The 18,462-nt window shown below is 36.4% G+C and overlaps 1 protein-coding gene across 8 annotated transcripts in view; it reads right to left on the reverse strand.

Moving 5' to 3' along the window:
* Positions 1-18,021, reverse strand: part of WDR17 (WD repeat domain 17) — a 53,820-nt gene extending 35,799 nt beyond the window's left edge. For 2 of the 8 annotated variants that reach the window (XM_005500001.3, XM_021284212.2), the window contains exons 1-2: positions 6,268-6,507; positions 823-951 (exon numbers count right to left, since the gene is read on the reverse strand). In XM_005500001.3, coding sequence (XP_005500058.2) covers positions 823-951; positions 6,268-6,378 — 240 coding nt within the window. In that variant the 5' untranslated portion in view covers positions 6,379-6,507. Of the gene's footprint in view, positions 1-822; positions 975-3,359; positions 3,554-6,267; positions 6,508-6,781; positions 6,828-17,868 lie in introns of those variants that run through there. The other 6 variants (XM_021284213.2, XM_065061315.1, XM_065061314.1 and 3 more) reach the window with 6 other exon arrangements.
* Positions 18,022-18,462: the final 441 nt, after the last annotated feature.

An 18,462-nucleotide genomic window follows, 5' to 3' on the forward strand; every position in this document is an offset into this window, starting at 1 on the left:
TACTCTATTATTAACTGCATTTAAACACAATCCTAAATTGCTTTGTAGGCATGGCAACAATCATTTAGTGACCTGCAAGGGCTTAAACAGGATAGAATACATAAATGAGTTTGAAATCCTCCTAATTGCTTAAATCACTTAGTAAAATAAAATCTAAAAAAAGAAAATCAAATGCCCAAACCTGACACGGTAAATTTTGTTTATTTTAATCTTACTAGTAGTATAACTGATGAAGTTCAAAAAAGCACATCCTTTATTTCCTGACGTATTTCCCAGTCTGAAAATTCCACAACACAGCACTTCTGTTTTTAATTAGGTTTTTATGCATAGCAACTGCCACCTTCATGGTGCTGAGCAGTTCAGAAACAAAGAAATTAATAACTTGTTACAAATCCAGGAAAGGTGGGCCACTGAATCCTCAGTTTGGCACAGGAGACTAAACTACTTCAAAAGATTACTTTTACACTACAGCTTCAAATGAAACCATGGAATTACTTAATTTCTCTCTCAGAACCTGCTCTCCTATCACTGCACTTCATTCATCTGAAGTGTTTGCTAGATTAAGAGCCTATCTTTCAAGAATAATTCTTGACACATACAATTTCAAACAAAGTTTACATCAATCTTTTGCACTAGCTATAACAAGGAGAAAAAATAACTTGGAAGGGATATCTTGAATGGTAGATTGAGCTTTATAGAGACATCATCTCAGCAGCAACCATACTTCCAAAAGCATTGTAGAAACATTTATTGAAAGGGTTCAAAGTGAGACAGGCAACAATGTAAAAATGTAACTAGTCTGTTAAATAAAAATAATTTTACCTGATAAATATAAATAGCAAGGGTAGCACAGTAGGCAAATCTGTCTCCACTAGCAGCACATACATCCTTGTTCCATGGCTGACATCCAGCAGCTAAAAGTCCCACTTGTTTAACCTGTGACATTTTTGCCTTTAAAACAGAAATTCATTAAACTACAACAAGATGACAGAATGTTAAAGAACAGAATAATACATTTTTGTTCCGATAAATAATATATACATATGTACCATAAAAATATAGCTAACATTTAAGTTTTAACAGCAACATCTTGTGTCTATGAGGTACAAATGAATGCATGTAAAATAAAGCCAAGCAGATGTTCAGAGGCTTCAGTGCTACACAAGAAAGGGATTTTAATACCATTCACAGGAATCCATTTGGGAGGAAAAAAAGGCGAGAACAGCACATGAAAACTTGAATACATCTTGATTTGTTCTTGATCACTTTCATTTTCTTCTGGAGTCTTCTTCAACACTTTCTATATTACAGTGCAATGCCCTCTCTGTTCTCTTCTTCCCTTCATCCCCCACAAAGACAGCTGGACAAAATAAACTATATGCTAATACTTCAAACAAAATCAAGTATTTTAAAGGAGCAACTGTTGGTTATGCAATGCAATGCTGTGTAGCAGCTTTAGAGAGATATGTTGGCTACAGATCACTTTCTACCTGCTTGCTATCAACTGTATGGAGGGGGAAATATTTTTCTGAATGCCATTAAGGTGCATTTAGAAAAAACTTTGTACAAGTATAGTAACAGTGACCTATAATATCCAATGGAATCTATCAGTCAATACTGACAAAAATCTTATTATACAAATATTAACAAAATTTTGTTTTAATGCATATATATGAGGGATGAAATAAAGTCAAATGATCAATTTTATCTTCCACTTTTCTTATGTGCTTGGGAGGTATCTGCTTAGAAGATAAATATTAATGAATAAATATAAGAAGCAAGCTACATGAGATTGTCTCCCTCTTTCACTTTGGAAAGAGTGAAAGAAAAAAAAAAAAGCTTATTTTGTATGCTTCTTTAGCAGAAAATCAGGATCAGATCAAATGTTTGGGACCGATCATCTCAAAGGTAACACTGATTGTAGTCAGAGTGCTTAAATGTTCTGGGTGAGTTCTAAATGCCTAAAGAAGATGAAACACCCATGGTTACCCTCTGAATGTTTTGGACTGTACAACAACAGAACAGAAATGTACAGAAAAACAAGTTGCAAGAGAGAGCTCTGCTGCAGACAAGTGCTTTGGCTTTTAGACTTGCCTTCTGTCTCTGCCAACAATTCTCCTGACTTCTGAAGCAAATTAGAGGTTCTAGAGGGAACAGTTCTATAAATTGCACCACCTTGCAGTTCATCTGCCATCCATTTGATGTCACAAATGATATGAATCCCACAGAAAGGAATTTATCTTTGTATCTAAAGAATCATCAGCATCACTACCAAGTGACAAAAAATAGACTTCAAATTTCTGTTTTTGCCATTTAATGTTATTTTACTGTTTAGCAAAATTTATCTTCTCTTTGGTCTACTTTTACATTAAAGAGAAAAGGTAACTCTAATATGTTTTTAGAAGATGTCCACCAACAGAAGCCTCGTTCACAAGTTTAATTTAAAGCAACCATTGTTTTGATAATGTGATATTTTTCTTGAAGTCTGATATTTAGATGAAAATGTCTCCTAAATAAGATCAACAATTGGATGAAAAATGCTCCTTTGTGATACAACATTATTTCACTGAGTTAATAATTCATGCTTAAGAAGTATTATTAAGCTTTGAGTCTTCATGCAGATTTTTCTATTTAAGCATATGTAAAAAATACATATGTAAAACATTCTGAGCTGTATTAGAGAATGGAATTTGCACTTCATTTACTAATATTTGCTGGTTTAAACTTGTTAATATTAAGAAGCATTTGCTTTGAAATGCAGTACAAAGGTATCTAGAAGAAGAAATCACAATTCTATGGCTTACTGACTGTTACTGTCTTCTAAGCATCATGCATCAAAGCAGTTTCCTGCAGATCTTTTCAGACTATAGATTTCTGTTGAACATACTTATACTACAAGGAAGAAAGCAGCATTCATCAGAATAGTGTGAGTAAAATGGCAGAAAACTAGAAATCCAGTTCAGTATCACTGAATAAATACATATATGTATGATTTCAAACGTTGCATTTTTATACAATGGACTCTTCAGTATACACTGAAAAAAAATTGTGCATGTAAAAGACATACACCACATTGGAGAAGCTATCAAAGGATGCCCACAGTTTCCAAGGAGATGAAAGGCAGAGGAAGGACAACAGAAACTTTTATTTTTTTTTTTCCTTTCCAATTGGCATAAGCAGCAACATTCGAAGTCCTTCCTTGTTGCTAAATATATAAAAAACCCCAAACAAACAAACAAACGCCCAAAAAACCCATTAAACTGAAATTCTGTATGCCTTAAATTTAATATTATTTAAAAATAACTGAATGGACTAGATGCATAGACATGGCTATATATCAATAACTGAATAATCCCTACCTTAGCATAGGTATCATTTTTTGTAAACCACTTAAGGATTCCCATGTTCATTCCAATACCTTGCTGCTCCCAAAAATGCAAAATCTTGCGCTGGTTGTAGAATGAAATCACTTTACTTGACAGATGAAAGAACTAAACCTTGATGTTCACAGAATAATACAGTTACTAAAGGATGCAGGGAGAAAAAACTGAGCATTGTGTAGCACCACACACACAAACGGCAGTGTCAGTAGCCTGGCAACTGCAGCTCTTTAACAGGCACCATTTTAATTTTTACCTAACTCCTTTTTCTCTGCTTCAGCTATTCAGTGTATTTCATTGCTTGTTGTATTTCCCAACTGTACAACAACAATATTTATTGAATAATAATAGCTTAAAAATCCATCACTTAGCACCCTTTAATTATCAAGAGATGTGCTTGTATTCATCAATTCATAATCATCAAGCACAACCAATACCTTCTCAAAAGGAAATGTAAGTACATCAAATAATGAGAAGAAATCTAACACTATGAAAACTTTGGCAGTTGTCACAGATTTTTATTAAGATTCATAGGAAAAAAAAAAATAGAGACAAAGAAATAGATTGCAGTGTCATATGTCAATTATAATTTCAATTTCTTAAGAACCAGATATCTCAATACCAGTTGAGCTACACTCTCTAAACAAAAATTCCTCCTACTTTATGTGGAGTATACCACAAAATTATAAAGAATTTTCAGTTCTTGATGTGGAAAAATCAAACTGCAGTTAATAATGCAGGTCTCTAGTCCTACTCAGACTGTACAAACACTCCTGCAAGAAACTGCTTCTGAGCAAAAGATGAGCAAAGACTGACAACATTAATCATGATGGTCACGATGTGGAATAATTATGTAAGTTTGTGTAAGTTATGTAAGTACTGCTCTAACCAAAAGTTAAGCCCTTCATATTTCTCAGCAGGATTTAAACTAGGTAGCCTACCACTTGTTAGAATGTCAAGTTGGTTGATAGCTTACCACTGAGCAGTATAGACAGAGAGTTTGCACTCTTCTCTGCAAAAACTGGAAAGGCTTTTTTCCACTTTTGTATCCAATTCATGGCACACAGACCATCTGTGACTCCTAGAGAATCAGATGACTAACCAGAGGCAAGAAGAGACTGCCCTGGACAAGGCTTTGAATTTCAGGAAGATTATTCAAAACCACCAGGAGCTAGACTTTTGTAGCCAACATTTGTAAATTACATTTCCGAACTTTCAATAACCTAGCAAGTGTTCAAAATCAGTGCATTCAGTTATCCAGATGCTGATTAGGAACAGAACACTATTATTTGAAAGATCAGTTAAACCAGAGTTCACAGACATTTTAAACCTCCACAATAAACCCAGAGCCAAATACTACTTGAACTGATTTAATCACAGCATCTCTGGCTTCACAAGGGAAGAAATCCTAAAAATGTTGTGGACCTCTGGCTGAAGTTTGGAAAAAGTTTAGATTTGAAATCACAGCCTGAGACTGCATTTTACAGACACTGATATTGTATTGCACAAACACTTATTTGAAATTAAAACAAATATATTAATCCAACATAGATACCCTGCTTAAAAAACCTAAGGCAAACAATGTAACATTATAAAATACTAGAGTTTGAAACAGAGCCCAGATAAATGCTGGTATTTTTAACAATACATCACCAGGAATATTGAACTACGTACCTAATCAACCCGAGACATCATACATAGCAGTGGTAACAAAAGTATTGGCTAGTAATATCCCACCAGACATCTAGTTTTCAGGCACTGAATGTAATACAAAGAAGTACATACAACCAAGTCTAATTTCAGTGCAAAGCATCCAAGACTCTCCATAAGAATTTCATTCTCATCTTCCAACTCAGTGCTATCACAATCCCCTGAAGATTGTTTTTCTGCTGGCAAATTACAGACATCACTTCTGGTTTTGGATGAAGTTACCTCTTGACACATCTCATAACTGAATCCCTGATGAGAAACTATTGAAAAATATTTCCACCTCTGAAACATTCATGTCATGAGTGACATGTAACATGAGAACAGTGGAAAAATATTAAAATCTGCTGGTTTTTAACACTTACGAGCATATAACTGGCATTGCCAATATACAATAATATAATTAAAGTAGCTGCTGGCTCTTATGTTTCAGTAGCATCTCCTGCATTCTGATTCTAAAGCTGTGAATATACTATCAAAATGGGAAATAGAAATTACATAAATATATGGTTACATAAAGGAGCTTGTTAAAGTGAAAGAAACGTGACTTAAATACACTTCCTATTATAAATCTATGAAAGCAGCAGCAGATCAAGCTTGCCCAAGGCATGCAGTTAATAAACACTAAAAAAAAACCAACCAAAAAACCCACAAAACGCACAACCACACAACATATCCTGCAAATGTTGCTATAGTAACAACTCCTCCATGGAAAAATGTTAATAAAAATATACAGGTATCCAAGATACAACTTGGAAATGACCCTAGGTGAATTAATATCTCCCAAATATATATTTTTTTACTCAATTACTGCTTATAGTTATTTTAGTTTACTCCATGCACAGTATATTAATTCATCTTACTATGATAAAATTAAATGCTGGATTTTTATCTCATTACATATTAAAGAACTGCCACTAATTACATTATGTAACCTAAAAAATGCAAATAAGTGGCTACTCAACTTTCAGTATCTTTTATCCAGGTAGCAACATTAATTTTAAAAAAACTCATTTTAGATGTTCCTATCTATGATTCAAGATCTCATTAAAACTACTAAAAATACCTTCTTAGTACCACTATGGAAATATTACTGTTGGTACTAGTAATATAGTAAACAGCATCTTAAGTAAAATATAAAGAAAGTAAAAGAGACAGTACTAATTTAAACAATTCTTACTCGTTGTTGTCCTTCATACCAATCATCTTCATCAAACCAGTGAGAAATATAAGTCATCCAAGCCATGACAGAAGGCACAGTTGAAATAAAAAACACGGAACCTGAACACATGTAAGTACAATGAGTCCAGTGCTAAAATTTACTCAAAACTACAACAAACTACCCCAAGACCAGATCCAAACTCTGTGATATGATTCTACATTAATAAGCTTTATATTAATAAATACATAATCTGAAATACTTTCAGCAGCAATTTAAATGCTACTTTTTTAGACTCTGAACTGCTAAACAGAAATCAACAGAAAAACAATTAATTACTAGATTATATATTCCAGTGTTTTAAATTAAAGCAGGTTAGTGCTGCAAGCACGATTTTACAGTAAGTCTGAGCTCTGAAAATGAGGTGCTGTTAGAGTCATTTGTCTCCTAAAAAATTATCTTCCTTTTTTTCAAAGGTACTGTCTGTAAGAAATACGGTTCAGTGCATGAAAGCTTGTATTGAAATGTAAAATACCTTCAGAATCACAGGGAGCGATATGTTCTGGTTATGTAGGAAGTGGTTTCAACTGGCACAGTAGGAGGGGCCACGATTATCGCCAGTGCCAAACATCTTACGTTTAAAGTTTTTTTTTAAAGAAAAAAAAAGAGAAGAAAAAAAAGATCTGTATCTCCATTGTTCACAGCCATCAGAGCCTGAAGGGCTCAACTACAGCCACCAGCACTGGCTGGGAAATTTCAAAAGCCCAATTTTCACTAATTCATCAGAATGCATCTGCTTCTTTTCTCTCCCTTGGGAGAGTTTTGCATATCTGACTGTATTTATTCCTTCTGCAGCTAATTATCCATTTTTGGTATGCTCCCAAGATTCATATCAAATTTCACAGTGCATTATACTAATAAAAGCAAGAGGTAAAAAGAGGAATGAAAACTGTATTGCTCACAGCACAATTCAGTACTGCAGCAGCACAATTCGTCAGCTGTGCTATTTAGGAGACATTATCATACAACTCTGCCCAACTGTATGGTTGCCACAACTATCAAATCCTCAACACAGATTATGGAGATCTAAAAAGCCCCAGTTTCTTAAGAAATTCAGAACTCGGACAACCTCAGCCTAACCCAGCACAAAAATGTACTGGATTAACAAGCTGTTTCCCAAAATATATAATACAAGAAATGCAAAAGCTAGACTGTGAAGTCAATTGTTCATTCAAGAAATAAACAAAGCAAAGTTTGAAAAGAACAGCTGGAAGTACCAGATATTAAACTGGAGTTAGTGATAAACATTATTTACCATTTCCAAAGAACAACTCAGTGTCACTACCAATTGTACTTTAGCACACATAGTTTCCATTAAGGCTACTGTAAAAGCAAGCTACTTTCTCAAATACACAGCAGGGAAATAAAGAAAAGCAGCAATACTTCTGCTTTCCAACCTCTTACTCAGAAACTATGACACGGTCCTGGTTTCAGCTGGGACAGAGTTATTTTTTTTCCTAGTAGTTGCTGTAGGGCTGTGTTTGGATTTAGTAGGAGAAGAATGTTGATAAGATGCTGGTGTTTTAGTTGTTGCTGAGTAGTCAAGAACTTTTCAACTTCTCATGCTGTGCCAGGTGCACAAGAAGCTGGGAGGGGGCACAGCTGACCCCAACTGGGCAAAGAGCTATTCCATACCATATGATGTCACACTCAGCATATAAATCTTGGGGAAGAAAGAAGGGGTGACCTTCAGAGTGATTCCATTTGTCTTTTCAAAGCATCATTATGCATGATGGAGCCCAGCTTTCCGGGGAATGGCTGAGTACCTGCCTGCCAACGGGAAGTTGTGAATGAATCCCTTGTTTTGCTATGCTTGTGTGTGTTGCTTCTGTTTTAAACTGTTTTTATTTCAACCCAGGAGTTTTCTCACTTTTACTCTTCTGAATCTCTCCCCCACCCCACTACATGGAAGTGAACGAGCAGCTGTATGTTGTTTAATTGCTGTCTGGAGTTAAACCATAACAGATGCCCAAGGGGGTAAAAAAACCCAACCAAACAAAAACAAAACAAAACACAAAACAAAACCACAGACAAAAACAAACAAAAAAATGCAACCAACCAAAACAAACAAAAACACATTCACACACACACAAAAAAATTTTAATGAAGACAGCCACTATATATATGGGAAGTAGCATTCCCAGATTAGCAGATTTCTTTTTTGTGGTTTGCCCTCTGAGAGTTTGGCTCAAACATAAACAATGCAAAGTACATAGAACTGCATGGTCTCATAAAATATATGGGAAACACAGGATTAATTCAGACATCACACAGAATCACAGACTGTTAGGGATTGGAAGGGACCTCAAAAGATCATTTATTCCAATCCCCCTGCTGGAGCAGGAACACCTATATGAGGCTACACAGGAATGTGTCCAGGCAGGTTTTGAATGTCTCCAGAGTAGGAGACTCCACAATCTCCCTGGGCAGCCTGTTCCAGTGCTCTGTCACCATCACTATGAAGAAGTTTCTTCTCATATTTAAGCGGAACCTCCTATGTTCCAGTTTATACCCATTGCCCCTTGTCTTATCATTGGTTGTCACCAAGAAAAGCCTGGCTTCATCCTCTTGACACTCACCCTTTACATATTCATAAACATTGATGAGGTTACCCCTCCGTCTTCTCCAAGCTAAAGAGACCCAGCTCCCTCAGCCTTTCCTCATACAGGAGATGCTCCACTCCCTTAATCATCTTTGGGACATCTTGATACAGCTGAAGAAATGCCTGACCATATCCATGGTCTATGACTAAATAATAAAAATGTTACTGATGTACCACACCTATGAACAAAAACACTACAATTTGCTAAACAAATCACATCCACATTATTACTCCTTGTTACAAACCAAAAATCATGATTTTGAATAAATTAACACTAATTAATTCAGAAAAGGCTTTGCTTTCAGGCTTTCCTGTCTCTTTGTAAGGGCAGATAGCATCACCCAGAATCTTGAGCAAAGTATTACATGTAGTTCAATGGTAAAAAATTTGTTTCTGTTTCACAACTATAGCTGTTCTACAACATACGTAAACTGAATTTTCTAGTCTCAATACCAATGTGTTAGAATGATGAGTCTTTCAAGAGAGGCTAACACCAAGATTCACATTTAGTTTCAGGATCATCAGGGAAGCACGGGTTAAATCAATATGGATACTGTTTAATGTTTTCAATAAACTTGTGGTATCTTCAGCTCAAAGGTACAAATGTAATCAACATCTTCACAGGATAGTGGACAGGAAGTTATACTACTAAAAATGATCTGTCACAATTACCTGTAAATGAAAAAGCCTTATGCTAAACTATACCTGGAAAATAAAAAGACTAGTAGCTGCAAACGCACCATGGGTTCGTTACATTTGTTTGCTTATTATATCATTAATCTCCAACTGCTGGAAAAACTATTATACTATAGGTATAACAATACACTAGTGGAGGATGAATGCAACTCCATGTCCTAAATATGACAATAAAAATATGAAAAATCTCAAAGTATTCCATCCTTTATTTTTTTGTGATTAAGGTTAATTTTATTAAAGATTTTATAAATAACTTAGTATGTACTTAAGCTAAAGTCCAGTTGATACATCTACTTAAGCGTTCTTTGTTCTCACTTTTAGGGATAACAAAATGAAATATAGTGTCAGAGTCAAAAAACTGAATTTTTGTTCAAGCATTGAATGTTAGTAATGAATTTTAATAGATCAGACCAAGACAGACATCTTTAAGGTGTACACAGTCTTTCAACAGATTGTCCAATAAATGTATCAGCAATATTCTAGAGGAAACAAAAAGATAAAACATATTCTATTCATCTCATGCAGAAACAATTAACTACTGAGTCGACACAAGGAAATGGTATGAAGTTGTGTCAGAGAAAGTTCAGATTGGACATTAGGAAAAGGTTCTTCACCAAGAGGGTGGCTGGTCACTGGAACAGGCTCCCCCGAGAACTGGTCACAGCACCAAGCCTGTCACAGTTCGAGGAGCATCTGGATAATGCTCTTAGTCATGGTTTAGTTTTAGGTAGTCCTGCAAGGAGCACAAAGTTGGACTCAATGATCCTTATGTGTCCCTTCCAACTCAAGATATTCTATGATTCTATGATCAAGTCTATGCTGCAGACATTCCAAAATCCTCCCTTTGGAAGTAGGTGCTCTCATTGCAGCGAGTGATAGAATCATTTTTTTTTTTACTTTTCAGGGTCAGGACTTAACTCCTAAAGGAAACAATTCTGGTAAAGTAACTACATTTTAGAAACTCAAGTTGTTATGCATATGTAACAACAAAGATGTAAATAAAGAATATGTCAAGAATAGCATTATCAATGTACATTACAAGTTACAGCACCATAGAATCATTTTGGCTGGAAGAGACCCTCAAGATAAGTCAAAAAGCTTTTTTACATCGCCATGTGCATTTTAAAAGGCAAGAGATACAAAAAATAAGCCAACTCAAAGCATACAAAAATAGCATTCTAGATTTAATGCTGTTCTTGGTAATTTCACAATGCCTAACACCTCTTGCATCCCCAGATCAGATTATCACATATTCAAGTGTATTGTCCAGGCTGTCCACAGCCCTCATGAAGTCTCGCTGTCATGCTGAGGTTGTGTCTCAGGGATATAAATGAGCCAGCATGCTCGGGAGAAGGCCAAATTCTACAATTCCATGAAGGCAGCTGGACAATACAGGACCATGGACTCTGTTCTTTCCCCTTCATATAAATGTGCAGTTTTTATTCCTTATCCCTTAGCCTGGATCTGAGGGAGGCTTTCCATTAGGAGCAGGGCTTTTCTCTGCCTGCAATAAGATGAACACAGAGCACGACAGAATGAGTCATGTTGGTCATAAGAATAAAATGGAGGTCATGTTGTATATCGTGATGCTTTAGGATTGAAACATTACAACGTGTGGTTAGAGTTCAGTGCTACAAAGGTCAAGAACTAAAAACCAAAACAAACATAAAAAAACAAACAACAAAACCAAACAAAAAACCCCAAACCTCAGAAAACCCCACGAAACCAAAACACAACAACAAAATCAATGTTTATCTTCTATCAGTATTTTATATGAAAGTTGATGTTACTTCTTCAAACTTGATCTTACTTATGGATGCTTCAGCGCAGATATCTTTTTATTATGAAAGTAAGCTACTACCTTTCTCTCTACAAATACATGACCTTAAAAGAGTCTGAACAGATACACTGAAGGGTATAGTGGCCTCAATGTCAACACACACAAACATATTCCTAAATATAACATACATATGTAGTTTACCTAGAAAACGAAGTATAAAAGATTACCTCTGAAAATAATGATCTATAATGATCTATATGTCATTGGAATGAACAAACTGATACTCTTATGTAGAGAAATACTTAGACACCTGTCTGTATCATTTTTGTAAAAAGGCAGGTTTGATGTATTCTTGCCATGTATCAGTAGTATTAAGCATGGTTCAAAATTAAGAATGATTTTCGATCAATTGACTGTATTTACATTTCATAGAAACTGGTAGTTTCGTAAGCTTGTCTCCAGATTCACTGCACCCAATTCTATGACAAAATTCATTCTCTATCAATCCATATAGACATTATTTCATAACACATCCCATCATAACACTAAAAATTGTCTACCAAATTACTACATGCTAAAGATTAAGATGCTACAACTTTGTATTTTCTCTTTTGACACATTTTGAAGCCACAAAATTAATTCTAGAAATTAATGTCTTAACAAAATTAATATCATGACAAAAAAACCCACATAACAAAAAAATCCCAAAGAACAAAATACTTTAAAAACTCCTTAAGTCACAGGAGTATAAAAATTTATTATTTTTATAATTTATATGGCATTATGTACATTCATTACATCAATATCTATAGAAAAGAAATCGGTTAAAAAGCCTCAGGTTTTGGTTCTTAAAGCACTAATTAAAAACTTTTACTTTGAGAATATATAGCATGTAATGATCCTAAATATCCTAAAAAAAAAATCCTAAAATGCAATGTTTACAGTAAGGCTGTGCAATAAGCAATCATATGATAATGACAGAGCAAACTCATGTCTCAGTGATCTTATGTCATATGAGGTCTGATGAGAATGAGATTTCCCCTACTCCTCCCAAACTAAAAAGCATAAGCAGGGCTCTAAATGGTTGTCCTTTTTATTTTCCCCCTCATTTTCTCTTTCCCAACAAGTTACATGGATTTATCAGGAGAAGATCACATACAGGGTAGCCAGACCACCTCACAGTGATTAGGATAAAGTGTTAATAACAGATATGCAACATCATCATCATCATCACCCGATCTGCACTGAGATGAGACTTTAGGGCAACCTTCCCATAAGAGCACAAGGACACAAGTATAGCTACTTTTAAGACTGATCTGTATCAGGAGAAGATTAGGCTCTAGCTTCCAACAATAGCAGTGGATTGAACTTGATCACATATCTTCCTAAGGATAATCCATAATCAGATCCTAAAAAATAAATTCAATGAAACTTTCATAGTCTTATTTTTCTTTTTAAGAAAATAACTTTAACATCTCTTAAGAAAAAATACAAATAAGTATGTTTCTATATATACAGTACCACTGTTACTATGGCTTAGCAAATGCTTCCATTCAAATTCTGTGAAGAATACATACAACATTTAAGAAAGGGGAAAACTAAATACTACTTTGATTTTCAAATTCCTTAGTCAAAAAAAAGACAAAAATGGCACACTACATATGCATAGAGAAAAATTACAGTCTTATTCATAAAGCTATTCCTATACTGAAATGCTTGGCTCAGTTTCATAATCACTACATGTATAAAATCGGGATGTACTCAAAAGTGAAATGCCCCAGTTTCTGTAAAAAAAGATCTTTCAGTCTGCCAGCAAACAGTTAATATGGCAAGAAAGATGCTGCATGAGTTTTTTTTGTATCACGCTTATAGGATTTATCTCTGCTAGCTAGACTGTAAGTCACTTCTTCAGAAGCATGTTAGATTATAATGAATGAATTTGTGTTGTAATACTGTAAACCCCTATTTGGAATGATAATTAACTCATTTTGAAGTACACGTTTTAATAATATTTTTATACTATATTTTGCTGATTTGGATGTTAAGATAATAGTACTTGTTATTTAATTTATATTTAAGTACATTTCTATGGCAGATATAAGAAATAACAAAAGCACACCCTCAATCTATTTAGCTCAACATACCAAGAACTTTCCTTTGCAGAAAAGAGCTTTAGCGCTTCAAACACAAACAAGCCCACAGAAAATATAACTTGAAAGTAGGTAAAAAAGACAAATAAACAACAACAAAAACCACACACAAAAAAATGACCCAAAAAAACACACAATACCAGAAAATAAATCACTCTCTCCACATGTGAAGCTCAAGGTAACAGTTAAAATCCCTCAGATTTTGGTCACATCTCTGTGATGTTCATCATCTGTATGTATTTGTGAATGGATTTGGTAAGCTAAGAGAGTCTGAATAGCCAAAGTCATTATTGTAAAAACAGATTAACTCTTGAAAAGTTTCTCTCCCAGATAACGTTCTAAAACATGGAGATTTTCTGCCCTAAGGATTTTTACAGAGCAGTCAATTTAACAGTTCTGTTCAGACACTTCAGGGGCCACTTGTGTTCCAACAACCACAAAAGCAAAAAGAAACTGAAAAAACATACAGCACAACCACCTTCAAAAAAAGAAACCTCTTTAACTTCATCAAGATTGTACTTCATTCTCCAGAAATGTGAATGGGATACCACTATGTGCATGTTAAGTATAACAAATGTTCTGGAGGTTGTTAACAAATGACTACAGAGCTCTTCTCAACACTAACCTCCCACTTGGAAGTGGAAGACTTAATTTTTCTTTCTTGGCATTTAAACTTCAGTATGAAATTGGTCTATGGGATCTGACATATCATCTTTCATTGCATCATTATCAGTCTCCCACTACAAGTGTTTTCAGAAAATAGGTAACAACTTGAAAAGGAAGTTAAGACAGTTAAAATAGTAACATTATTAGTGCTCTTAGACCTTGATTTGTCCATGGGGATGAGGGGGTGAGGTGGTGGAAATAAACTCTAGCATGTAAACTCCAAATGATTCTTTAACCAGACTGCAAAAGAGAATACAGAAAGTCAAAACCAAAGAGATTAGGGTTAAGACTATCAATAAACTAGGCAATTTACAGCTCATTAAGAAAGAGGTTATGGAGTAAGAAGCAGAAGTAGGTTGTCTAATGTGGCAAGTAAATACAAACAGTTATGTCTAAGACAGAAACAAAATAGAAGAACTCAAAACATATACACTGAAGAGATGAGATAAACCTGCAAGTAAAGATGGTTGGTTTCAAGAGACTATGAAATTGAGTAAAAACTACACAACTCTAGTACAATAAGAAGAGAAAGAGGAAAAAATCCTTACAAAATCAAACACTGGGTGTGATAAACCATGGGAAAAGTATGAGACATCCGTGGGATGTGGCCATGAGGAGATGTATAGTGTGTTAGAAAAGCTATTTTCAACACTTTTTGTTAGCTTTTTCAAGAGAAATGATTTAAACATTTTAAATACAGTGTTTTAAAAAATGATGGAAGGAGCTAGTAATTCCTAGAGATATAGAAGTGGTATCTAAATCAATATACCATACAGGCTAAGCAGCTGATTTCAAATTGGCCGCATAGACTGGAAAGTAGATGAAGGCTCCTGTTCCTGAACCAAATTTCTAGTCAGCAGAAGCATCAAGAAAAAAAAAATGAGGTAGGGAAAAGGCATTATTAACTTCACCAAATATAGAACTCAAGAAAAAAGATGACATTAATACTTTTTGACTCAAACAACTGCTTCCATGAGCTGGGGATCCCCCATCATCAAATAGAAATTAGACACTGGACACCAAATAGATTAATCACTGATGAAGATTTTAGATGCAAATTATTATCAGCTTGTCTGCTTACACACAGCTTCCCACATAAAACTGAAAAAAGTAGCCTAAATGAAAAAAAAAAAAAATCGAAGGAGGAGCCTTAGCAGGGACAACACTACAGTCTAGGTCATCACCACAAATGAAAACAACAACAAATGACAGAAAGAACTGAAAGAGACAAGTTTCTGCACTTCATGACAAGACTGCCTTGAGAGCTAGTATAGGATAGTGTTAAATAACATTTTAAAAAGTCAGCAAAACTGTACAAGCCTTTACTGCTAATCTAGTGAATACTACACATAGCAGCAAAACCAAATTCTCCAACCTGTGCTAGTACAGGGTGATGAAAAAAATGGCCCCAGTGGCTTCAGCCAAGGTACATTTATTATATAACTTAAAAGGAGAAAAAAATACTGCACAAAGCTTCCATTCTTCCCCAGTGCCCAGAATACAGCTCAGCAACTACCATAAAAAATTGCTAGCCTGAAGAACACTCTGTCACTGAGTTGCCCGTACCCTACAGGGAAATTCTCAGTTCTCATAGCCAGTTGCTATAATTCAAATGTTAAATGGATATTTACTTCTTGTGCTGTGTATCTTTTGCCTTACATAACAAACTAGTGAATTACATGATATCTTCACCAGGATTTGCTGAACTAACTCTTATTGTCCACATCAACTCTGACTCACAGACTGCAGAGGAGAAAGTACAGCCTTCCCTAAGTTATCATCTCTTATTACCACTGTGAGAAATAAAATACTGGCCCACTGACTTAAACAGACCATTAGTCAAACCCACTGAAGACTTCCTTATGTTGTTCTTGCTATGTGGAAATTTTCCTCATAGCAGATGATCAAATTACAAATTTATCATGTGTTATAGGTCCTTTAAATCGCCAGAGCTACCACATGAATCCAAGATTTGGCGTAACAGAACTCACAGAATGACACTTCTGTTGAAACAGAGAGAGGGAAGAAGGCAGCAGATATCTCATCAAGGGAAATAATAAGTTTTAAAAAAATCAGTAAGTAAAACAATACTTCTAAGATATTTTAAAATGTTTGCATTATCTGTATTACTCCATACATACTCCATATGCAAGTCCTTTAGATCACCATGTCTCATATGGGTTACAACAATTAGCCAAAGATTACTAGAGTCTTAACTGAAGATTTTGAACAGTTCTGATATGCAAAACACAAATAACAACACCACAAAGTTAGTTTGACTGATTTGAGCAAGGCACTTGTTCTTTAACAGAAACTGTAAAATATATCAGTAACCTATACAGTTGTCCCCTTAATCAGGAAAGGATTTATTTGCAAATGGCACAATCTAAGTGAATTTCCCCTATTTTAGGACTACAAAAAAAGAAGGAAGTGAAAAGGTTAGCCACTTGAACTTAATTTAAAACAATGGGAAATATGTCTTACCATTAATAACTTAAGCAAAATAATACTTTGCTAAAGTTTGAAGAACATCTGATTGTTTACTATATGTGTTTATCTGTATTTTTCCCCCTAAATGCTCTTCTAAATAGCAGGAAACTGCATAATGCAATTAAAAGATTTTTAAATGAGGCATAAAACCAGAAAGCTATACACTCCTAACATAAAAGAGACTTAAACTCTAGAATTAGTTAGGAAGAGACACAATGGACTCCCTAGCCCAGGACATTTTTGAAGACTGAGTGCATGGCCCTCAGAAAGATAAAGATATTATTGAAACAACCAGGGGTTTGAAATGGAAGTTTCCAGTTATTTACGTTCTATATCACACAGTGGTTAAGCCAATTATTAAAAACACTATGGTCTTCATTGATTTTAAAATCCAGGATTATATTTACTACAGCATTCCAAGTAATTAATAATCTCTCTCAGACTTCGATTCAATGCCTGCCATGATTCAAGCCTTCTAAAATAATTTCTCAATTTGTCGTGTGACCATTTCTATATAAAGCAACATCTCTGAAGATATCAGAGGAATTTATTTCACAAAAAGAACGTTAAATACTTAGTCCTTCACTTGTGCCATCTGCTGTCTTAGATTTGTTTTCATAAGCTTTGTTTGCTGAGCCTGTAGTTTGCTTTTGTACTTGAACATTTTTTAAAATTCTCTAAGCTCGCTTTTGCTCCCTCCTTCCACACTTGTCCCAGCTGGGAAAAACATAAGAAGCATAAACAAGCCCAAAGCTCTGCCTCCCTAAGGAGAGAAAGCGTTTTCCACGCAAATTGCTTCTTTTAAAGGCTGCGGCTGCCGCCGCGTTCACTCAATTTTATGTTTCCACACAAGCACGTTTGTACAGAGATATGCACACAGTACAAACGTCCCCAAATCAGTGTAAAACCTCAACAATACTGTCAGCCCCCTCCTGGACACTTCGGACAACCGCCCAAAGCCCCGCAAGCTCCCCAGGGCCGCCCCGTCCCCAGACCGCAGGTGGACGCAGGGCGAAGCGGCCCCACAGAACCGCCGCCCGAGGGACAACCGGGCTCAACCGCCCAAGCCGGGCCGCCCCGCGCCGGCGGGCAGACCTCTTGTCCTGTCCTGTCCTGTCCTGCTCGGCCCAGCTGCCAAGCTCGGGACCCGCTCCCCGGCGGCGGCCGCCAGCCCTCACCTGTCCTCCCGCCGCACCGACAGCGCGTCCGCCCCCGCCGCCGCGCAGGGAAACCAGCCCGGTCTCCCGGGCAACCTGGCGGGCCCGCCCCCGCCGCGCGCTCACGAGAGGGAGACGCGCGCGGGCGGAAGCCGGGGCTGCGTTGCTTAGCAACGGGCCGGGCGGCACCGCCCCGTCTAAGAGCGCTCGGCGCGTGTCGCTCCGCGGCTTCGTGAGACCCGTTAACGGCCGCGCCAGCGTGACCTGAGCGGGAGAAGCCCGGCCCCAGCTCCGCTCTTTCGTGCGGGTTTCGACTGCGTCGGTAGTTGGTAGAGGAGAGGTTTTCCAGAGGCAGCGAGCTGCCTTCCCCGTTACCGTGGGAGGACCAGAAACCAGTGTCGGGAGGGAAGGGCAGTTTTTACGTGATTCGAGGATCTCCGCAGAGCGCTGGCCTCATACCCCCAGGCGACGCTGTTGTTAAGCCAAGCATTTTGAAGATGACATGAATCTTGAGCCATTTAGCTGGAGCTGTGCCTCATTTGTAGAGACCGTTGCTCCACGCTGAGGGACTGAAAAGAACTGCAGATTATCATGTCACACGCTGACTGAGCCCGT

The sequence above is a fragment of the Columba livia genome, chromosome 4 (assembly GCF_036013475.1).
Source record: "Columba livia isolate bColLiv1 breed racing homer chromosome 4, bColLiv1.pat.W.v2, whole genome shotgun sequence".
NCBI classification, from domain to species: domain Eukaryota; kingdom Metazoa; phylum Chordata; class Aves; order Columbiformes; family Columbidae; genus Columba; species Columba livia.